Source organism: Callorhinchus milii, unplaced genomic scaffold (genome assembly GCF_018977255.1).
Source record: "Callorhinchus milii isolate IMCB2004 unplaced genomic scaffold, IMCB_Cmil_1.0 Scaffold8, whole genome shotgun sequence".
Taxonomy (NCBI): domain Eukaryota; kingdom Metazoa; phylum Chordata; class Chondrichthyes; order Chimaeriformes; family Callorhinchidae; genus Callorhinchus; species Callorhinchus milii.
In genome coordinates, this window is record NW_024704749.1 from 12,782,606 (window position 1) to 12,806,975 (window position 24,370).

At 50.7% G+C, this 24,370-nt stretch overlaps 1 protein-coding gene across 3 annotated transcripts; it reads left to right on the forward strand.

Moving 5' to 3' along the window:
• Window positions 1-211: 211 nt before the first annotated feature.
• On the forward strand, window positions 212-24,211 carry ggt5b (gamma-glutamyltransferase 5b). 3 transcript variants are annotated; one of them, XM_007895482.2, is made up of 12 exons: window positions 212-253; window positions 16,976-17,106; window positions 18,939-19,034; window positions 19,169-19,367; window positions 20,031-20,188; window positions 20,288-20,437; window positions 20,615-20,748; window positions 20,834-21,015; window positions 21,326-21,420; window positions 22,041-22,153; window positions 22,663-22,773; window positions 23,621-24,211. In XM_007895482.2, exons 2-12 carry the CDS (start codon window positions 17,043-17,045, stop codon window positions 23,765-23,767), a joined length of 1,449 nt encoding a protein of 482 aa, XP_007893673.1. In that variant the 5' UTR covers window positions 212-253; window positions 16,976-17,042; the 3' UTR covers window positions 23,768-24,211. The 3 variants fall into 3 exon arrangements, with proteins under 3 accessions (XP_007893673.1, XP_007893672.1, XP_007893674.1); XM_007895481.2 differs by lacking the exon at window positions 212-253 and adding an exon at window positions 15,185-15,413; XM_007895483.2 differs by lacking the exons at window positions 212-253; window positions 16,976-17,106; window positions 19,169-19,367 and adding an exon at window positions 15,186-15,413.
• The last annotated feature ends 159 nt before the right edge of the window (window positions 24,212-24,370 follow it).

Here is a 24,370-nt window from a genome sequence, read left to right on the forward strand (position 1 = left end):
ACAGCAGCGCGTCATCATCCCGCGCCACAGTGTGTGCAGTGCAGTGCAGTACTGGAGCCGCAGTCCTGAGTGATCGGCGCTGTGGGACGTCCTCCCGACGTGAAAGGCGCTCAATAAATGGAATCTTGTTGTTGTTGTTGTTGTTGATGATCAGCGATAGATACTGAAGGACACACCGGGACTCTCAAACCTGAGCAGCTTTGAGACGTCGGGAGGATGTGACAAAGCCAAACCCAGGACACAGCCCCAGAAGGTTAGTCCGCCTGAAGGCGCTGTGTAAATGAAGTTGTTGCTCTGTGCAAATTGTCTGCCGAGTTCACCTACAAAACACACAGTCACTTCTCTACAGTAAATCCCGTGAAGCGCTTTGAGATGTCCTCCCAGGGCGAGAGGTTCTGTGCTGTGTCGGGTGTCAGAGTGTTGGTATCCCTGAGCAGGACTGTAATTTGGCTATTCACTGTGGAGTCCTGTAGCTTTGCAAGTCTCTCTCCCCCACCCTCCCCTCCGCCACCGTGTCCTGGCCAACAATCCCTCAAATAAACTTGGTCACTCAATCCATGAGTGTTTGCGAGACACTGCTGAGTACAATTGGCTGCTGTGTTTCACCCACAAAATGCACAGCGATTTGAGAGGTGTTGACAATGTGATAAGGTGCTATACCAAATGCAAGGTTTATTATTGTTAGTGATGCCATTCACTATCACTGACTTGCTGCTCACTATGGTTGACTCACTGATTGCTCACTCTTAATTATTATGAATTAATTTTTATTCATTAATAATATAACAATGAAGGTAGTAATGTGATGCTGATTGCACAAACACTCAGTGTAAACGATTAACCAGAGTCAGAGATTTGCTTTTGAACCTTTGAATAATTGTTCCTGACTCTGGGGCAGTTTCCAAACAAACACACTCTGCTTCACAACCCCCCACCACCCGCCCCTCCCCGCCTGCACACACACACACACACACACATATGGTGCACACACACACAACGTGCGCACACACACACACAGATATGATGCACACACACGTGCACACACACACAATGTGCGCACACACACTGATATGGTGGAGTCCTGTAGCTCAGTGGTTAGAGCACTCGCTTTGCAAGCGAGAGATCTGAGTTCAATTCCAGGCAGAGGGCGAAACCTTGGGCAAGTTTCCTTACTCCACACAGAGCCTAATAATAATCCCTCCAAAACCAAAAACAATAATAAATTGGTCATTTTCAATCCACGACTGTTTGTGGGACATTGCTGTGCGCAATTGGCTGCCGCGTTCACCCACAAATATACAGTCAATTCACTTTACAGTGTGTTCTGTGAAGCGCTTTGGGACGTCCTCCCGACGTGAAAAGCGCTATATCAAATGCAAGAATTATTATTATGATGTAAGTTAGTTATTTACCTGTTTAGGTTCAGTGTAAATTCTTACTCACATTGTGCTTTACAATAACCAGTGTTGCTCACACCCATCGGGATCGTTATACTGTGGTTTGCCAATAGGTGGCGATAGAGCTCATCAAATAATTGGTAACTAGTGATTGACTCCTTCAACATTGAGTGCAGAAAGTCTAAATATTCTATGTTATGGCACTTCGCCTTCCGTCTGCTCTCAGGAGATAAGGTCATGTCTCCCAATGTCCTGGCCGACATTCGCCTCATGGCTGTTTCATAGCGTAAATTGACTGCCGCGGTTTTTCACCCAAACAATACATAGCGTCTGTAAAATCTTGTGAAGCCCACAAAATACACAGTCACTACACAGTATGATTTGTGAAGCACTTTGAGACGTCTCGATGACATGATAAGGCATGTATCAAAACGCCAGGTTTATGATTGTTAGAGATAGTGTGGTGAGGAAGTATTGCCAAAGCTGAACCATGGCTCGATCCTCTGATTACTGGGAGAGAGTGAGGCCACAAATTGCCAACCCTACACATAGCTTTACTGTTTCTGGTATCAGATATCCTCCTATCAGCACTTGAGCTTTCAGCCTCAGGCTTTTCTTCCTTTCTTTGTGAAAAACAATCTGATTTGTAATTTACAGGACAGAACTTTGGTGAAAATTTCTTCTAATTCCCCAATGCTAAAAATAGAGCAAAGCTCCTGAGTGTCTTCTCCTCCAGGGTTCATAGAAAGCGATCTCTGGCAGGAATCCACTAATCAGCAGCTCATACAGAAACCCTGGGCTGTAGGCTGTATCTAATCCTACACTCTATCAGATATCTATTTACAGCTTTATATTGCCTCCCTCGCTCAAGGTCTATCTCACCACCTTCCACTGGTGGGGGATGTTGTGGAGGTGGGGAAGGCAGAATGGACCATGGCACAGATGAAGAACAGGGTTTGAAGAACAGCTGAGGGTCGAACAAGACACAGAGGTTCCATCTAGAACCTTGGAACATCCTCCAGATGGGTTGTTGTTTTTTACAAACGCCCTACCTCCCCCCCTCCTTCCCTTCTCTGCCAGGACTTGGCTCCTGTTTGAATTCTGTCCCTGAATTGATATAAAACATGTTCATTTTTTTTATTGCTGGCCTCAAGTAGCTGCCTGCTTTGGAGAGTTTGTGTAGTCCTGCCAGATAAACATCCAGAGAGACACGGATATAAGACAAAGGCACTACCTTCCTTTCAGCTAAACTGGGAAAAAACGTCTCCCAGTCCAGTAACTACCACAGCTTGGGAGTATGTTCAGTGTGGAGCCGCAGTGCTCAGACATGAACACTCATCTCTGTTTTAGTTTTAGCTTGTGTGAGAGATGCTTCTGACCTCCCAGCAACACAATGGTAAAAATTCAACAAGCCCACAGTATACATATGTTAATGTAATACTAATAATAATCCTTGAATTTAACACCTTATCACGGCTCAAAGCACTTCGCAGGATACACTGCAAAGTGAATTGACTGCATTTTGTGGAGGAAACCCAGCAGTTAATTTTGCACAGCAACGTCCCACAAACAGTCATGGATTGACCGTCCAATTTATTTGTTTTTAATTTTGAAGGGATTATTACCCTCAGAAAGTGATCCACCAATCGACTAACAACCGGGTTCCTACTTACTGTTGGTAAACAGGTGTGTGCAGAAGGAAAGTTGCCTATGGTTTTGCACTGCCTGGGAATTGAATCCAGGTCCTATTTCTTGTCAGGCGAGCGCTCTAACCACTGAGCTACAGGACTCAACAATCTGTTTGTTGTGTTCCTTGCCATCTCTCATTGCTGAGATTGGGATGTGAGCAGTTACAACAAAGTATTTGTTATTGACGTTCGGATAAGACGTTTGTGCAACCAAGCTCCCCCATCTGTGTCCTACCAAATGAGTGTTCAAGATCTTCACAGCGCTATTGGGAAAGAGAAACAAGTTTCTTTCTCACAGTGTCCTGGCCAACAATCCCCCAGATAAAACTGGGGGAGTTGGCTGCCACGTTTTGCCCACAAAATGCACAGTCACTACACTTTACAGTTTATTTTGTGAAGCATTTTGAGACGTCTCAAAGACATGATAAGGCACTGTATCAAATACCATGGTTATTGTTATTAAGATGTGAACGGGCAGTAAGCGGAGGATTTGGTTTCTGTTGCATGTCATGGCCTGGCTTCCAGAAGCAGTAATGAGAGATGGCAATACACATTCCCACAACATGCTGTGTCAGGTTTAAACATAAACCTCACCTTTCTTTATGCACTATTTCTGTGCCACAACTTGGAGTTGGGCACAGTGCCGTTCAGCATTGGGTTTGCCACACCTCACTCACTCCGTGCCACCAGCACTGATAGACACCAATGTGGGTAACAGTTCATCATCATCATCATCTCCAATGTACATGGGTCCCGTGAACAGCTGACAATCCTCCCGAGGAAATAGCTCGGCACCTCATGGCTATTTCTGGGACGTCGCTGGGTACCAATTGGCTGCCGCGGTCACCTACAGTCACTACACCTGACAGCATCTGCTTGTGAAACAATGAGACGTTTCATAATAATAATAATATCTACATTTGATCCACCGCCTTTCACATCGGGAGGATGTGTTGCGCTTTGTATTGTAGTGACTGTATGTTTTGTAGGCAAGCGCGGCAGGCGATTGTAGGGTTGTGATTGTGAGGATTGTTATCTCACTGTGACTAGTTTGGAGCAATTTGTCTTTCTGTTGCAGAATATTAGAGAGCGAGAGAATTCTGTGGTTCATAATCCAGTATTTGTGGGGTTCGACTGTGCTTATGGCCACCTCCCCCGGCTTGGAGTCAGGCTCCAGGACTGATAAGCACTCTGAGACACTACCCCATGTGGAGAGCTCGATATGTGCAAGTTGTTATTTTCAGATGTAAAACCACAGGAAATAGGCACTAGAGAGGGTTTGAGTGTTGACTTCCTCCTCGGAACACTGTGATAGTGTGGAACCTCTTCACAGTAAGTGATTCTGTGATGTTCTGTTCACACCTCACTCCTCCCTCCCACTTCGCTGGCTCCATCACCAGCTGCATGCCCCCTTCACACCGCAATGGTCAGCCGTGCTTTAAGCCACTGTTTCAGCCTGAATCTCTTGAGCTCAATCCCTCCATCTTGTCCCCTCTCTATGCGTCTTCACATCAAACCTGAAGACTTTCCTCTTCCACAGTGCCTGCGGTCACCTTCCCCATGCCACTGTTAAGCGCTCTGAGACGCTACCCACATGAAGGGTGCTGAGGGGGGGCGCAAAACGCGGCAGGCAATTGCACCCAGCAGTATCCAACAAACAGTGGTGGCTTGAGTGACCACAGTATTATTATTTTTTCCCACCTCTTCTCAGGCTCCCATTTTTCCTGTTCCACAGCATCTCTGCACATTCCCATTCTGGCCCCACACAAAAACAACAACAACTTGCACTTATATCGCGCCCTCCACGCAGGGTAGTGTCTCAGGACCCTGAGCACACCTCACACTCACACCTCATACCTCCCGTTGGTTGGGTATTGTGATAACGCAGTGTATTGGGACCTCCTCCCGACATAAGAGGCACTGTACTAAACCTGTCATGTTAACATGGCCTCCAGCCCCTGTCTACAGTCTGAACTCCACTTACACCTGGCCTTGCTGCAGGCAATGAGGTGTGTAGTTACAGCCAGACAGACAGGCGCACTGCCAATACACAAGGTGAGCTTCACACCCATTGTTCCTCCTTTTAAAACTGAGACATCTCCACACACACTCACCGGCTTGAACACCCACACACTGACCAACACACACAATTGACAGCTGTTTACTGGGAGTCAGGCTGCTGGACTCGCCCACTGTCTGTGATCATTGATAAGCTCTTGTTAATGACTTTCTCACTGGCATCTGGTGCAAGGAATTGTTCAGGACAAAAACAGGAAAATGTTCTTCCTTTTGTCCCTCTGATCTCCTGCCACTCCATGTCCCAGTGTGTGATACTGATTTGGCACAGGGCCTTTCACGTGGGATTCAATGCATTTCACAGGATTCACTGTAAACTGTAGTGACTGTGTGAGTGTCCCACTGACAGCTGTGACGTGAACAACCCATTCCATCTGATCGTAGGTCAGAATCACAGCCCTGAGGGCAACAGGGCATCAGTGAGAGACAGACAGTCAGAGCCGCGTGGGGCGGGGGGCTGTCAGGGTCACAGAGCAGTGGCCCCGGACCCCCACCCCACCCGCCGCTACCCACTGCTGTGCACAATTGGCAGCCATGTTTCGCTCACAAACACACAGTCACTATACTTTACAGTATATCTTGTGAAGTGCTTTGAGACATCTTGAAGACGTGATTTTACTAATACAGTCACTACACTTTACCCTAGAGACTGTGCAGAAGTCTGCGACGTCTCTACGAGGTATTAAAGTGATATATCAAATCCAAGGATTATTACTATTATATTATTGTTATCAATATTATATTCAGCTGCTGTGTTAACAGCCGATCGAGCAGTTATGTAATATGTCAGAATTCAGGACGCCCACGAGCCATGCTGTGAGATGTAGCCTAGGGTGAACAACAACAACATTTATAGAGTGTCTTGCACTTTGGGAGGACGTCCCGAGGCGCTGGACAGTCAGGGGTCAGGACCCGAGCATGGGGGAGGGATGGGGTAGGGGTGAGGGAAGGCAAAGAGGTGGGAGGGCGACCGAAGGTACAATCGAAGAGAAGGGTCTTGAGACCGGCTTTGAAGGAGGCGAGGGAGGAAGCGAGACGAAGGAACTGTGGGATGGAGTTCCAGAGTGTGGGGGCAGAGAGGCTGAAAGCCCGGCCACTGATGGTAGGGCGGGTCGGGCGGGAGCCATGGAGCAGGCCGAACGGAGGGAGCGAGCAGGTTGGTTGGGAGTCAGCAAGTCAGAGAGGTAGGACGGGACAAGGCCATGGATGGCCTTGAAAGTGAGGACGAGGATTGCACTTGAGGGGAAATGGCCAAGGATTGGAGAGAGATCAGAAACACAGAACTTTCACAGCTAGTTCCTAATCTGGGGATACTTGCTTCTGGCACGTCCAAAACAATGGCCCAGAGCACAGCCAAATGGCCTTGGAGGAGTCTGATAGGCTCCAAGGTGGGCAATCGCTGGGGTCCCTCAGCAAATAGTCACAAACAGCACAAACTGATTAGCAGGGAAACAGATGGTATCTGAGATTTCTTGCTTTCCTAATGGGATCAGGAACTGCTTTTACCAGTTTTGACTTTGCCGCTTCCTCCCTTTCCTCCTTCAAAGCCGGTCTCAAGACCTTTCTCTTTGACCGTACCTTCAGCTCCTCTCTCGAATCTCTACCCCCTCCTCACTCCCTCCCTTCCCTCCCCTCACCCTGACCATTTCCCCCCTCCTCGCTCCCTCCCTTCCCTCCCCTCACTCTGACCATTTCCCCCCAATGCTCGGGTACTGACCTAACTGTACAGCGCCTTGGGACGTCCTCCCGACGTGAAAGGCGCTCAATAAATGGAATCTTCTTGTTGTTGTTGGAAATGAGTGGGCAGATTGTCTCTGCAGTGAGCCATAGCTCCCAAAGGCAGATTTACTTCACACTTCTTCAAAATACTTACATTAATACAGTTAACCTCACAGAGCACTCGCCTTGCAAGGGTTCTATTCCCGGGCAGGTCAGGGCAAAACCTTAGGCAAGTTTCCTTACTCCACAGACCTTCTGTTTACCGAGCTATATAAAATGCAAGGATTATTATTATTAGTAGTAATAGTATTATCATTATAAGTCATATCAGTTGGGACCATAGATTTAATATGACATATTCAAAGTATGAGTTATGTCAAACTTGCTACGAATATAAACTCTTCAATAGGACCTGGGCAGATGTACGACTTACAGAGGGTTTTGTACAGAGCAGACTCATTAGAGCTTTACAGTCACTACACTTTACTGTATATTATTATTGTTATTACTGTACAACCTTCTGTGGCCTTCGCTGGTTCACATGTCTCAAGGCAGACAATCTTTCAACCCCCCCGCACCCCGATTTCCTCCCAACCTGAAATCCTGCACTTGGGACGCTATAATAATAATATTATAATAATATAATAATATAAATATAATACCATAACAATATGATTATATCATTATATCATAATAAAATAATTATAATAATATAATCCCTGCATTTGATATAGCGCCGTATCTTGTCACCGAGACGTCTCAAAGCGCTTCACAGAAGATACTGTAAAGTGGAGTGACATGTATTTTGTGGGTGAAATAATATATAAATGCAAGTTGTTGTTATTGTTGTTGAGAAAGATTCATTTGTGGAACACTCTCCATCAATCCTTCCGCCTTGAGCCCTCTCTCCCCTTTTTCATGTCCTGCCTGAAAACCTTCCTTTTTGACCATGCCTATGGTCACCTCTCCCGCCACTGTTAAGCGCTCTGAGACGCTACCCTGCGTGGAGGGCACTATATATGTGCAAGTGGTTATTGTGTAAACGTGAGCTGTATTGTAACCACAACCTGACGTCTGGTCCCCTTTGTGTGAAATAATTCCTACTTTATTCCTCAAATCTCTAACCCCTTTGCCTGTGAGACTATTGGGACATTCCCTATACACACACACACATCCTGCACCTCATTAATGTCCCCTTGGTGGGGGGGGGGGGGCGGGGAGAAAGCTTACTCACTGTGCCAGTGACTCCAGGATCCCTGATTGCTGCGTTGGGCATTCCAAGAAAATCAACCTCATATGTCTCTCCTTGATCAGGGACTTACCAATCCACATTCTTTCCAATTAAACCACAATGTTGGAATTTCCAGAATATGGTTACAGCTTTTCTTGCTTTGTGCCAAACACCCCCTTTACGAGGTCAGCCCTTCAACTCACAGGGTCCAGGCTGACCTCGTAAAGTACAGTACAGTATTGGGGGAGCGCGACGGTAAATCAAGGTTCTGTCTGTGTGGAATCCTGTAGCGTAGTGGTTAGAGCACACGCTTCGCAAGCGAGAGGACCTGGGTTGGATTCCCAGACAGAGCGAAACTGTAGGCAAGTTTCCTTACTCTACACACCTGTGTTTAGCTAGCAGTAAGTAGCAACCCGCTTGGTAGTCGATTCGAGGATCATTTTCTGGGGCTAATAATCCTTTCCAAATAAATAATAATAGTTTTGTCACTCAATCCACGACTGTTTGTGGGACGCTGCTGTGGCTACTGCGTTTCACCCACAAAATATACAGTCAATTGACTTTACACTATATTCTGTGAAGCACTTTGAGACATCTCAACAACATAATAAGGAGCTATATCAAATGCAAGGATTATTATTATTATCCCACGCACTATTGGAAAACAGAAGGGAGTTTCTCTCTCACTCTCTCGCAGTGTCCTGGCCGACAATCCCCCAAATATAATTGTGACTGTTTGCGGGATGTTGATACACACTTGGGATGTCCTCCCGACGTGAAAGGCGCTATACAAATGTAATCTTGTTGTTGTATCTTGTTGATTGGCTGCTCCCTTCATCTACAAAACGCAGTCACTTTACAATAAATCTTGTGAAGCGCTTTGAGATGCCCTCCTGACATGAAAGGGGTCAGGGATTATTATTACAATGAAAGGTTAAACACACGTGCAATCTGAGAGGCATCAGCCAGGGTGCCCTCCCGAAGGTTAACCCTTCACTGCCCAATGAAACCATATTAGTGGCAATTTCCCTGCATCAAAATCACAGACAGTATAAACAGTGTTTAATGTAAACTAACCTATCCAAGTGTGTGTGTGTGTGTGTGACTGGTGTGTTATTGTGTGTATGTGTGTGGGTGACTGGTGCATGTGTGTGATTGTGACGGTTGTGTTTGTGACTGGCGTGTGTGTGCTGATGTTATAAGCAGGGCAAGCTTACACAGCTGTTTGTGTTCAGGTCAGTTAATAAGCATCAAAACCCAAAAGGCTATTAAGCAGCTCTGGGTTACGCAGCGCTGGCCTTTCCCACGATCTTCCCAATCTGCTCCTTATTAGGCTGGGCTCCTGGGAAGCTGCATTGCCACAGTTCTCTCTGGCGCTGTTTACTGGAACAACAACAACAACAAGATTCCATTTATAAAGCGCCTTTCACGTCAGGAGGACGTCCCAAGGCGCTGCACAGTTGGGTCATGACCCGAGCATTGGGGGGAAATGGTCAGGGTGAGGGGAGGGAAGGGAGGGAGCGAGGAGGGGGGAAATGGTCAGGGTGAGGGGAGGGAAGGGAGGGAGCGAGGAGGGGGGAAATGGTCAGGGTGAGGGGAGGGAAGGGAGGGAGCGAGGAGGGGGAAGAGAGTCGAGAGGGGAGCTGAAGGCTCGCTCAGCTCATCCCCCATGTTATTTGCAGTCTAGAAACACTGGATATATAGATAACATTCCCCTTGTGCGTTTGCTTTCTATTCTCCAGGATTTGTCTCTGACTCACTCGGTAACATTCTCTCTCGCCTCCGAGTCAGGAGGTTGTGGGTTTGAGCCCCCACGTCGGTGACTTTGAGCTTACAGTCTAGGCTGATGCTCCAATGCATTGCTGCGGAGATGTTGCATTGTCAGAGGTGCAGTCCTTTGGACAAGACGTTAAACTGAGGTCCCGCCTGTCACTCAGTCCACGACTGTTTGTGGGACGCTGCTGTGCACAATTGGCTGCCGCGTTTCGCCACAAAATATGGTCACTACACTTTACAGTATATCCTGTGAAGAGCTTTGAGATGTTGAGAAGATGTGATAAAGCACTGTGTAAAATGCAAGGATTATTAACATTGAAGTGATTTGGATGAAAGGAGTAATGAGTTACTGCAGCCCAAGCCTCCCTGTGGGATACTGACATGTTGGCTGGATTCTCCCCATCAGTGTTGGCGACGATGTGTGTTTTGGATCAGGATGTGACTATAACTGATCCCCATTCCAGACACACAGCGATGCTGAGACCCTGACCACAGTATGTGTGTGTGTTTGTGTGTGTAATCACTGAGTCACTGAAACCCCCATTTAGCCTCTCACAGCCCCTTCACTGGGATGTATCAGAGCACCATCCCTGCCAATAAACATTCCAGTAACTAAAGTGAAATAAACACTGATTAGAACAGAATGCTGGATGTTAGTAGATTACTCACAATCTCTGGAGAATTATCCGGGGAGTGTGGAGGGATAGTGTAGAGGGAGTGTGGAGGCAGTATAGAGGGAGTGTGTGATGGCCATACTAAATTCATGGCTGGAGACTGGCGTACGGTGTGAAATCGAGTGGGAGCAGAGAGACATAGTGAGCAGCCATCAGTGGGGCCTTACTCCAACCCTTGTTCTGTTTGTTTAATCAAACTGTTGCAGCTCCAAGCCTTTCAGTCAGAGAGAAAGCAGTCTGAACTTGCCCCTGTCCCTGTGTAATTATAACCTGACAGCCTGTCATAGTAAAACACTAATACATTCATTGCAGTGTGTGTCTGGGGTAAGCCTGTGGAGGATCTGTGGCAGCACGGTTACAACAACAACTTGTATTTATATAGCACCCTTCAGGTGGGTTGGCGTCGCGGAGCACTTGACATTGGCGGAGTCTGACCCTGAGCCGGGGGGAAAGAGAGGTGGGAGGTGACCGTAAGCACAATCAAAAAGGAAGGTCATTAGGCGGGATATGAAGGTGGGGAGGAAGGGGGCAAGGCGGAGGGATTGAGGGAGAGAATTCCAGAGTTTCGAGGTGTAGTGGCTGAAGGCACAGCCGATGGCGGAGTGGAGGGGCCGAGGGGTGAATAGGAGGCCAGAGCCAGCCGAGCGGAGGCAGCAGGTGGTGGAGTGGGGCGTGAGCAGTTAGGGAGGTGCCAGGGCATGAAGGGATTTGAAAACAAGCGAGAGGATCTTGAAACCGGCCCACACACCTCCTCCCCCTACCCAGCCCCCACACACGTGCCCTCTTGTCCTGCTGCGTTTGCACAACTGAAGATCTTGCCTTGGCTTTACCTCTGCACTACCTCTCTATATCAGCTCCACCTCATTTTCATTCCACTAAATATTTTCTGAAATCAGAACATAACATGTTCTTTCATATCAGCGTTTAACAAGACAAGCCAGAACGCTGCAACACGAACCCAGTCACTGAGAAACAGCAATGAGCTTTCATCTCCTCTGGTTGGCGATTAAATAATAATAATAACAATCCTTGCATTTGACACAGCGCCTTATCACATCTTTGAGATGTCTCAATGCGCTTCTTAGAATATACTGTAAGTGTGGTGACCGTATATATTTTGGCGCGAAATGCACATAGGAGTGTCCCACAAACTCTTGTGATTTCAGTGACCACATTTTTTTAAAAAGGGATTATTACCCCCGGAAAGCGATCCGCCAATCAATTATCAACTGGGTTCCTACTTACTACTAGGTAAACAGAGGCGTCTGGAGTAAGGAAACTTGCCCAAAGTTTTGCCCTGCCCGGGAATTGAACCCAGGTCCTCTCGCTTGCGAGGCGAGTGCTCTAACCACTGACCTACAGGATTCCACAAGGCATCATCTCACTCTGAGTGAACATTGCACTCAGATTGCAACTCACTGAGGGTAACAGGTGACACACTCACGTACAGGTACCTACACCTGCCCCCCTCAGACACACCACACATACAGGCACCTCACTCCCCCTCTCATACACTCACACGTACACATACAGACACCTCAGCCCCCCTCCCCCGCCAAGCCCCAGGTATCTCTTCACCACAACGCGAGGCTGGGGAGGGCTAAGAGGAGGAAAGAGAGGGGTGAGAGAGAGAGGGAGAAGAAGGGGAATGAGGAGAGGGGGGTAAAGAGAGGAGGAGAGCATTGGAGAGGGGGAGAGAATTAAAGGGTTTATTGTGTATCAAAGATGGCAATCTCAGTATGTGTGCTGTCAATGTGTAGCTACATGTTGGTGATGGTGGTGTGTTTGAGGTGAGATGCTTGGATGACAGTGCGTTGCTTCAAGAGCGGCTATGAATATATGTTAATCACAGGCCCTGGGGGTTTAAGTGTATTTGTAAGAGGAAGTGAACTCAGCAATTTACCTTCACTGGCATGATCAACCTTGGGCGGGCCAAGGCTTCGATCAGCTCAGCTCCTAAAGCCATTAGACAGAGTTTAGCCAAGTTTCCATCACTCCGCATGCCTCTGTGTGCCAGCAGTAAACAGGTCGATTGGCAGATTGTTTTTTGGTGTTAATAATCCTTCGAAAAATAATTCCATCCACGAGAGTTAGTGGCACACTGCTGTGATCAACTGGCTGCCATGTTTCACCCACAAAACTACACTTTATAGCATTTGTATTTGTTGAAAGACACCTTGACCCCACCCCCGAGAAGGGCAAACCCCAGCCACTGACCTCTCCCCTTCCACCTCTCTCTCCCCCTCCCTGTCCCTCTCCCCCTCCATCTCCCTGTCCCACTCCTGGGGAAGAGGGGCTCTGTGTGAGTGTGTTTGAGTGTCAGCCCTGACCCCACCCAGACTGAGCAAAGCAGCCAGTCTGAGCAGCACAGTCACTACGCTCCAGGGTTGCCATCACTGCCCCACTACAAGCTGCCGCGCAGCTTTAAAGCAACGTAATTAGTAACGAGGCTGAGATGTTCAGTGTGTGTTGTGCAAGTCTCCTCTTTGGCTCAGATCTTTGGCAAAGTCACACATGGCCACCGGGCATTGTTCAGCACATTATTCAGACTCTCAATCACTGCCTGGCACAGGCTTCAAGGTGAGGCGGAGGGCAGAGTGGGGGGAGGGCTGCGTGTGGGGGGAGGGCTGCGTGTGGGGGGAGGGCTGCGTGTGGGGAGGGCTGCGTGTGGGGGGAGGGCTGCGTGTGGGGGGGGCTGCGTTTGGGGGGAGGGCTGTGTGTGGGGGGGGCTGCGTGTGGGGGAGGGCTGCGTTTGGGGGGAGGGCTGTGTGTGGGGGGAGGGCTGTGTTTGAGGTGGGGCTATATGGGGGGGCTGTGTGTGGGGGGGCTGTGTGTGGGGGGAGGGCTGCGTGTGGGGGGAGGGCTGCGTGTGGGGGGAGGGCTGCGTGTGGGTGGGGCTGTGTGTGGGGGGAGGGCTGCGTGTGGGGGGAGGGCTGCGTGTGGGGGGAGGGCTGCGTGTGGGGGGAGGGCTGCGTGTGGGGGGAGGGCTGCGTGTGTGGGGGAGGGCTGCGTGTGTGGGGGAGGGCTGCGTGTGGGTGGGGCTGTGTGTGGGGGGAGGGCTGTGTGTGGGGGGAGGGCTGCGTGTGGGGGAGGGCTGCGTGTGGGTGGGGCTGTGTGTGGGGGGAGGGCTGCGTGTGGGGGGAGGGCTGCGTGTGGGGGGAGGGCTGCGTGTGGGTGGGGCTGTGTGTGGGGGGAGGGCTGCGTGTGGGGGGAGGGCTGCGTGTGGGGGGGGCTGCGTGTGGGGGGAGGGCTGTGTGTGGGGGGAGGGTGTGTGGGTGTGGCTGACAAACTTTATGGGAGGCACCTGTCTGTGCTGATTGCAGGGAGTGGGAATGTCTGGGCTTGTGAGAAGTGGTGAGATTCGGAGGTTAGTTATAAATGTCTGGGACTATTAATAATAATCATAATCACTTCATTAAATACAGACTGTCGCGTTGGAAGCCATTCCCAAAGCACCTCACAGGGCAAAGTGCTATCACTGTATAGTTCTTTTTGGGTCAGGCAGGAGTCTGACACATGGGAAAACCCATCACCTGCTTCAGAGTCTCCAAACCAAGCTGAGATTTCCACGTATCCCACCTCACCTACACATGGAAATCCCAGAGATAGATTGTTGGAATGGAATGTTCTCTCTCTCTTTGGAGGGATACATCCCGCTTACCTCCTTCCGGAAAGTATTAGGCGCAGGTTGGCAAGAGCCAAGGCTTGGGGAGCCCCAGAGTGTGCGTTGGGGTAACTGCTGGAGTGTGATCTTGAACAAGTCCTAGTGATGAGGAAGTTGTCTCCAAGGAGGAAACACTCAGACACGTTGGGCATCTTGACTTGGCTTGTAATCGCCTTTCTATGTGTCTTACTGTAATGCTTTGCTTCCCAAGTCCCGGTTCCCTTTAAACACTCCCTCCGGCCAGTGACATGTCCACAGCCAAACTGGACCTCACACACTGACAGACATACATACATACATACATACTGACACACACTCGAATACACACACATACAAACTGACACACTGTATGTGACACTCCTTGTGAGTGTATATCAGTGTGTGAGTGTATATCGGAGTCAGTCAGTGAATGAGAGTCAGTGAGAGAGAGAGGGAGTGAGAGTGTCAGTGAGTGTCAGTGAGAGAGAGTGAGAGCGTCAGTGAGAGTGTCAGTGAGAGAGAGTGAGAGCGTCAGTGAGAGAGAGGGAGTGAGAGTGAGAGAGTCAGTGAGAGAATCAGATAGAAAGTGAGTCAGTCGGTCACAGGCAGAGCTGCTCAGATCACCGTCTGCCCTCAGCTCCTGTCCCTCTCCCTCTCTCCTGTCTCCCTGTCTCCTTCCCTCTCTCCTGTCTCCTTCCCTCTCTCCTGTCTCCCTGTCTCCTTCCCTCTCTCCTACCCCTCTCCCTCTCTCCTGTCCCTCTCCCTCTCTCCTGTCCCTCTCCCTCTCCCTCTCTCCTGTCTCCCTGTCTCCTTCCCTCTCTCCTGCCCCTCTCCCTCTCTCCTGCCCCTCTCCCTCTCTCCTGCCCCTCTCCCTCTCTCCTGCCCCTCTCCCTCTCTCCTGCCCCCTCTCCCTCTCTCCTGCCCCTCTCCCTCTCTCCTGCCCCTCTCCCTCTCTCCTGTCTCCTTCCCTCTCTCCTGCCCCTCTCCCTCTCTCCTGCCCCTCTCCCTCTCTGCTCTCCCTCTCCCCCCCGCGATGTTGCCGGAGCGGTTGCGGCGTTGCGGTTGTCCGGCTCTGGTGCTGCTGCTGTTCCTGGTGGCGGCGGCTGTGCTGTTGGGGACTCTGACCCGCAACGGGCGCTGTCCCGCACCGCACAGCTACAGACACGGCGCCGTGGCCGCTGACTCTCCGCTCTGCTCCCGCATCGGCAGGTAATCAATACCACAGGTGGCACTGGGGATCTGCACATCTGTGTGTGTGTGTGTGCACATCTGTGTGCACACATTGTGTGTGTGCACATGTGTGTGTGTGTGTGTTCACGTGTGTGCGCGCACATTGTGTGTGTGTGCACCATATCTGTGTGTGCACATGTGTGTGCGCACACATTGTGTGTGTGTTCACGTGTGTGTGCGCGCACATTGTGTGTGTGTGCACCATATCTGTGTGTGTGTGTGTGCACATATGTGTATGTATGTGTGTGTGCACCATAATAATAATAATCCTTGCATTTGATATAGCGCTTTTCACGTCGGGAGGACGTCCCAAAGCGCTTCACAGAACACACTGTAAAGTGAATTGACTGTATATTTGTGGGCGAACGCGGCAGCCAATTGTGCACAGCAATGTCCCACAAACAGTCGTAGATTGAAAATGACCAATTTATTATTGTTTTTGGTTTTGGAGGGACTATTATTAGGCTCTGTGTGGAGTAAGGAAACTTGCCCAAGGTTTCGCCCTCTGCCTGGAATTGAACTCAGGTCTCTCACTTGCAAAGCGAGTGCTCTAACCATTGAGCTACAGGACTCCACCATATCAGTGTGTGTGCGCACATTGTGTGTGTGTGCACGTGTGTGTGCATCATATCTGTGTGTGTGTGTGTGTGTGTGTGTGTGCGCACGTTGTGTGTGTGTGCACCATATGTGTGTGTGTGTGTGTGTGTGCAGGCGGGGAGGGGCGGGTGGTGGGGGGTTGTGAAGCAGAGTGTGTTTGTTTGGAAACTGCCCCAGAGTCAGGAACAATTATTCAAAGGTTCAAAAGCAAATCTCTGACTCTGGTTAATCGTTTACACTGAGTGTTTGTGCAATCAGCATCACATTACTACCTTCATTGTTATATTATTAATGAATAAAAATTAATTCATAATAATTAAGAGTGAGCAATCAGTGAGTCAACAATAGTGAGCAGCAAGTCAGTGATAGTGAATGGCATCACTAACAATAATAAACCTTGCATTTGGTATAGCACCTTATCACATTGTCAACACCTCTCAAATCGCTGTGCATTTTGTGGGTGAAACACAGCAGCCAATTGTACTCAGCAGTGTCTCGCAAACACTCATGGATTGAGTGACCAAGTTTATTTGAGGGATTGTTGGCCAGGACACGGTGGCGGAGGGGAGGGTGGGGGAGAGAGAAAAATTCCCTTCTGATGTCGAATAGCCTCACAGGATTTTAACCTCCAGCTGAACAAGCAGGACATCATCCTACTCAGCCTCCAGGAACCCTGCCAGCCGAGGCTCTGAAAGGTGGGGACACAGTGATCCCAAAATAAAGCTGTGTGGGTTTAGTTGGTCTTGCCAACTTGCAGCTAATACTTTTCAGAATTAGGTAATCTGGGAATGTCCCTTGGGGGAGAGCGAATGCGCATATGCCATTTCCAGCGGGAATTTCCCGTAAGGCTCACAGGCTGTCAGCAGGGAGCCGCCCTCTCCCTCCCCCTCTCTCTCACTGCCAGGATTACTGCAGAAAGCCAAGTGTTTGCTCTGTTGTTCCAGTGATACCCTGCAGCGGGGCGGCTCGGCAGTCGATGGCGCTATTGCTGCTCTGATTTGCGATTCTCTGATGAACCCCCAGAGTATGGGCATCGGGGGCGGAGCCATCTTCACCCTTTATAACGCGACAACAGGTACAACAACAACAACTTGTATTTACACATTGCCCCTCACCCGGCGGAGCATCCCCGAGTGCTTGATGGTGGCGGAGCACGTTGCCGAGCCGGTGGGGGAGGTGACCGTAGGCCCCCACCTACGTCTGCCGGCCTCCGCGGGGCAAATAGCAACAAACAACCTTCTCTTTGACCCATGGGAGAACATCTCAAAGGGCTTTACGGATTTCCTGTTTAGTGTAGTGACTGTTTTCCACGTAGTCCTACATTAGGGGAGCGAGTGCAGGGCGAGGTGGCGGCTCGCACTGCTGTCGAAGCGTCAGTTTCCCTCAGCCTCAGAGTTCAGGGTTTGCTGCCTGTGGTTAGGTGACAGCAGGCGCGAGGGTGAGAGGGGGACAGGGGCAGCGGGACTCCCAACAGTGGGATAGAGAGAGAGAGATGGAGACAGAGAGGGGAGTGGGAGAGACAGAAAGTCAGAGAGAGGAAGAGACAAAGAGAGAGGGGGAGAGAGAGACCGATCAACAAGACAGGATGGCGGCCAGAGACGATGGGAAGACAGGAGTCATGCCCAGGAGAAGCCCCCAGTGCTGAACCTGCGGAAGCTGTTGTCCTGTTCCCACTATTACCAGTGAATGCAGAAACCTGCGACATATCTGAGTGGGTGTCATTTCCGCAGCTTCCCACATCTCTGCCTGTAGCAGTGTGTCTGTCAGCAGCTTTACTCAGCCCTCAGGGCAGCACATGTAGTGGCTTAGCTCTCAATCCTGTCACAGGAACAAGTGTGCGTTGTTACCTGCCCTGGAAATACACAAAATATACAGTTAATTCCCTATATAACCTGTGAAGCGCTTTGAGATGTCTCAAAGTCATGATAATGCAACAGTTATTATTATTATTTGTGCCTGGTCAATTGGACGTTATTCAAGGACGAGAGATTTTCGTGGTTGTTTGTGTAGAAAATAGGAAAATTACTAGCTTTGCCCACAAAAAGCCATTCTCTGCACATGACAGTAATTACGGTGCGGTTTTGAGGCGTATTGACTTGATAAGAACTTGATAAGATGCGATTATTTTATAACTTATATCTTAATACAGTATATTCGGTGAAGCGATTTGAGATGTCGCGAAGACGTGAAAAGCGCTATATCAAATTCAAGGATTATTATTATTATTATAACTTGTATTGTAACTTGCATTTTTGACAGAAATCCATCTGTCTCTTTAACCATCTGCTGGGGAGGCAGCGCCACTTTGTGCAGGGACTCGAGCATAGCAACCGCAGCACCTCCTGGTGCTGGTCTGGAACGTGGCAGGTGTCCCAAAACCAATGCAATCTTAAAAACCACAAGTACAATACAATACAAAGTACTACATTGATACAGTATCACATCTGTGTACAGTGTACAGGCTGTGCTGTGTGTACCTGTGTGTACAGTGTACAGGCTGTGCTGTGTGTAGCTGTGTGTACAGTGTACAGGCTGTGCTGTGTAGCTGTGTGTACAGTGTACAGGCTGTGCTGTGTAGCTGTGTGTACAGTGTACAGGCTGTGCTGTGTAGCTGTGTGTACAGTGTACAGGCTGTGCTGTGTGTACCTGTGTGTACAGTGTACAGGCTGTGCTGTGTGTAGCTGTGTGTACAGGCTGTGCTGTGTGTACCTGTGTGTACAGTGTACAGGCTGTGCTGTGTGTAGCTGTGTGTACAGGCTGTGCTGTGTGTACCTGTGTGTACAGTGTACAGGCTGTGCTGTGTGTACCTGTGTGTACAGTGTACAGGCTGTGCTGTGTAGCTGTGTGTACAGTGTACAGGCTGTGCTGTGTAGCTGTGTGTACAGTATTTGTCTGTTGCTGTTACAGGCAAGGTGACAGTGATAAACGCCAGAGAGACGGTCCCTCAGAACGTCAGAAGAAACCTCCTATCAGACTGTCATCCACATCGCTCACTGCAGCCAGGTAACACTCACACCCACTTCTGCTGTGTGCGCTCTGACTATCTGTCCCTCACAAGATGTGAAGGGCTGTGTGTGACACTCTCCCTCGCTCGGTGTGTGGTGTGTGTGTGTGTATGACTGTGTCTCTCTCACTAGGTGTGCAGTGGATCGCGGTGCCCGGTGAGCTCCGAGGCTATGAGCTTGCTCACCGGCTGCATGGCAAACTGCCCTGGAGATCACTGTTCGAGCCGTCCATCACCCTGGCCCGGCAAGGCTTCCCGGTGCCGCGCTACCTCAGCATGATCTTAAAGCAGCTTTTCTTAAGGTTTCCCTACATCCGCAACACATCTGTGTGGTGAGCACTGTCTGTAATTCACCCCCTCACAGTGCCTGTACTGTACACCCTCACATTGCCTGTACTGTACACACTTACATTGCCTGTACTGTATACCCCCACATTTCTTGTATTGTACACTGTCGGTACTCCTTTCAGCAGCGCGCGTGTGTGTGTAAGCATGTGTGTGTGTGTGTGTGTGAGCATGTATGTGTGTGTGCGCGCGCATGTGAACGTGTGTGTGTGTATGTGAGCATGTGTGTGTGAGCATGTGTGTGAGCATGTGTGTGTGTGAGCATGTGTGTGTACGCATGTGTGTGTGTACGCATGTGTGTGTGTAAGCATGTGTGTGAGCATGTGTGTGTGAGCATGTGTGTGTGTGAGCATGTGTGTGTAAGCATGTGTGTAAGCATGTGTGTGAGCATGTGTGTGTGTGAGCATGTGTGTGTGTGAGCATGTGTGTGTGAGAGCATGTGTGTGAGAGCAAGCATGTGTGTGTGTGAGGGAGCATGTGTGAGAGCATGTGTGTGTGTGAGCATGTGTGTGAGCATGTGTGTGTGTGTGAGCATGTGTGTGTGTGAGCATGTGTGTGTGTGTGAGCATGTGTGTGTGTGTGTGAGCATGTGTGTGGAAAGGGAAGGTTATTTATTCTGGACTACTCTGACACACTGTGGTTGCTGGTAGCTCGGTGCTGTGTAAGGACGGGGAGCCTGTGAAGGAAGGGGAGACGCTGCGTTTGCCAGTCCTCGCTGACACCCTGACCACCATCGCCCAACTTGGTGCTGATGCCTTCTACCAGGGACCAATAGCAAAGAAGCTGGTCAATGACATCCAGGCAGCAGGTACCTGTCAGGCCTAGGGTTGGGGCTGGAGGCTGGGGATTTGGTTGGGGATTGGGCTGGAGGCTGGGTTGGGGCTAACAATGTGGTCTCTCTGTGCAGGAGGCAATCTTACAGCTGAAGATTTGAAGAGTTACCACAAGGCTCATCAGATGGAGCCACTCAACATTTCCTTGGGGGAATATCAGCTGTTCTCCCCACCCCCACCCTCAGGGGGAGTTGTTGTCAGCCTGATCCTCAACATACTGAAAGGTGTGTGTTTGTGTCCATCTGTCCGTGTCCATGTGTCTGTCCGTGTGCACTACATGGTGCGCACATGGACACAGACACATGGGTCAGGGCTGGGGCCTGGGGGCTGGAGTTGTTGCTGGGGTTGGGCTATTGTTCATGTGGTGTGAATGCTGAAGGTGAAGCTTGCTGTATGTACAGGCTATGGGTTCAGTCCTGACTCTCTGTCGGAGAGCGAGAAGGTACAGACTTACCATCGGGTCATCGAGGCCTTAAAGTTTGGAAACGGACAACAATTCAGCCTCCAGGACTCGGCCTTCCACAACATGAGCAAGGTGAGTGTTTCCCTGTGTCCCTATCGCCGCTGTTGCTGTGGTTCTCATTGCCGTGGTGGTGCTGTTGACCATGTCCCTGATGTAGGTGACCAGGCTGCTGACTGATGGCTTTGCGGCTGAGCAGCGAGCGAGGATCACAGACCAGTCACAGCCCCCGCAATATTACAGCCTGAGTGACTCCCGGCCCGACACCTACGGCACCGCCCACATCGCGGTGATGGACATCAATGGCAATGGCGTGTCTGTCACCAGCAGCATCAATCACCTGTGAGTACCGCAGTGTGGGCGGTGCTGTGGACAGTGGGTGGAGCTGTGGGCAGTGGGCAGGGCTGGGGCAATGGGTGGAGTCGTGGGGCGGGGATGGCGCGGTGGGTGGGTCAATGGGTGGGGTCGTGGGGCGGGGATGGCGCTGTGGGTGGGGCTGTGGTTGGGTGGGGCAGTGGGCGGGGCTGTGGGTGGGGCTGTGGTTGGGTGGGACAGTGGGCAGGGCTGTGGGTGGGTGGGGCAGTGGGCAGGGCTGTGGGTGGGTGGGGCAGTGGGTGGGCCTGTGCTGACTCTGCCCTCCTCCCTTCTCCAGGTTTGGCTCTATGTTTGTGTCGGAGACGACGGGTGTGATCCTCAACAACCAACTCGCGGACTTCTGTCTGGACCGGGGGGAGCCGATGCAACCAGGTACACGTCACGCTAACACACGCTACACAAGCAGACACACGCAGACACACGCCAACACACGCTAGCACAAGCAGACACACGCTAACTCACGCAGACACACGCCAACACATGCTAGCACAAGCAGACACACACTAACACACGCAGACACACGCCAACACACGCTAACACAAGCAGACACACGCTAACACACGCAGACACACGCCAACACACGCTAGCACATGTAGACACACGCTAACACATGCAGACACACGCCAACACACGCTAGCACAAGCAGACACATGTAGACTCACGCTAACACATGCAGACACACGCCAACACACGCTAGCACAAGCAGAAACACATGCTAACAGAGCCAGGCGTCACGGTCACACTAACACACGAGCCCCACACAGTGAGTTGTCAGAAACAGGCACAGCCCTCTCACTTTCCCTCTCTATTCTCTCTCGCTCCCCACCTCTCTCCATCCCCCACTCTCTCTCACACTCTCCTTCCCCCCACTCTCTCTCCCCCTTTCTCTCTCCCCACTCCCCACATACACTCTCTCTCCCTCCTCTCTCTCACCCCCTCTTCCCCTCACTCTCCCCACCCCCTCCTCACTCTCTCTCTCTCTCTCTGTGCAGGGGAGCAGCCTCCCTCGGCTATGACCCCAGTGGTGTTGACGACTGGTGATGGACACTCAGTGCTACTGGTGGGGGCTTCGGGGGGCAGCATGATCATCAGTGCCGTCACCCAGGTCTCTGTGGGGTAGGGGGGCTGTGTGTATGTGGGGGGGCACTGTTGGTGTGTGGGGGCAGTGTGTGTGTGGGTGGGGTGGTTTGTGTCTGTGTGGGGGGAGGGGCAGTGTGTGTGTGTGTGTTGGGTTTGGGGGGGCAGTGCATCTGTGAGGGGGGGGCAGTGTGTGTGTGTGTGGGGCGCGGGCAGTGTGTGTGTGGGGAGGGGCAGTGTGTGTGGGGTGGGGCGCGGGCAGTGTGTGTGTGTGGGGTGGGGCGCGGGCAGTGTGTGTGTGGGGTGGGGGGGGGATTTTGTGTGTGGGGGGGGAGGGGCAGTGTGTGTGTGTGTTGGGTTTGGGGGGCAGTGCGTCTGTGGGGGGGGGCAGTGTGTGTGTGTGGGGTGGGGCGCGGGCAGTATGTGTGCGGGGCGGGGGGGGGATTTTGTGTGTGTGGGGGGAGGGGCAGAGTGTGGTGGGGAGGGGGGGGGGGGGGGCGCAGGTCTGTGGCTGACCAGACCTGACATCGCCCTTAGGTTGTGATGAACAAGCTGTGGTTCGGGTTGGACATGAAGCAGGCGATTGAGGCGAAAAGGTTTCACGTGAAATCATCCAACGAGGTGCAGTTTGAGGAGCAATTTGATAAGGTAAATTTCCCAGAGCAATGGAATCCCCTGGCCTCTCCCTCTTTCTCTCTCATACACATTCACACTCTCCGTATCACACTCTCTCTCCTCCTTTCTCTCTTTCGCTCTCTCTCTCCCCCCCTCTCCCCCATCTCTATCTCCCTCTCACTCACAACAAAAAAACAACATTTGTATAGTGCCTTTCACGTCAGGAGGATGTCCCAAGGTGCTGGACAATCAGTGTTTCAGACCCGAGCTGGGGGTCGGGAGCGGGGATGGTGATGTGCAGGGGGGGAAGGAGGGTGATCGAAAGCACGGTCGAAGAGGAGAATCTTGAGACAGGTCTTGAAGGAGGCAAGGGAGGGGGTGAGGCGGCGAGACTGTGGGATGGAGTTCCAGAGTGGGGAGGGGGGCAGAGTAGGTGAAGGCCCACGCGCCAAAGGTGGGGCAGACGAGACGGGGGACGTGAAGCAGGCCAGAGCCCGCTGAGCGGAGGGAGCGAGCAGGATGGTATGTGGTACAGTAGGTCACAGAGGTAGGTGGGAACAAGGCCATGGAGGGCTTTGAAGGTGAGGACCAGGATCTTGAACTGTATCCTCTGTGTGATGGGAAGCCAGTGGAGTCGGGCGAGGTTGGGGGTGATGGGGTCACAGAGGCTGGTGCGAGAGAGGACACGGGCTGCAGAGTTCTGGATCATCTGCAGTATGCGGAGGGAGGAGTTTGCATAGTCCAGCCTGAAGGTTATGACACTGTGTCTCCCTTTTTCCCCTCTCTCTCACAATCTCTCTCGCACACTCTCTCGCACACACCCTCTCTCACACACACCCTTTCTAGCACAGACCCTCTCTCACACCCTCTCTCTCTGCAGACAGTCATTAGGAAACTCGAAGAACGGAAGCACAAGGTTGTGAAACCTGAGCTATTGCTGCCTATTGTTCAGGGAATTTTCCGGAATCAGGGTTGTATCCAGGCCGTGTCCGACAGCCGAAAAATGGGGGATTCAGATGGATACTAGTGAGAGGGAGAGAGAGAACAAGAGGGAGAGCGAGAGGGAGCCACACAGCAATCACACACAGCCATATTGCAATCATACATATCCACATGTGATAATCAGACAAACATGCTGAGCCTGTTTAGGTTTTATCCTTTTTGTTGATCAGTCAGTGTTTGACACACAAAAACACAGAGGCAGAATTCAGACTAATCCTCGCGGTTCCTTGTTAATCGGCATCGGTGTAATTAACCTGTTCCTTAATCAGGAATGTCTCACACAATATCCTATTTTTCTTCAATGACTGAAAATGGCTGTTTCTCTATTGACTGAAGTGTTGTCGTCGTCGTTACGAGATGGTGACCGGATGATACACACATGTACATTATTACTATGATGGCAGAATTTATTTTAAACTGTGAACTTTTTATGTCTATTTTCATACAATAAATTAAAACATCTGTTTTGCTGGTTTGTTTCTGTGCTTCTGTCTTTCACAGAGCGCGAGGGGTGTGGGCGATGTGTTTGTGTGGATTGAGGGTGTGTGTGGTGTGTGGGGGAATGTGGTGTAGGAGGGGAAGGGGCTGCGTGAAGGGAGAGGGATGTGTGGGGGGAGGAGGGGAATGT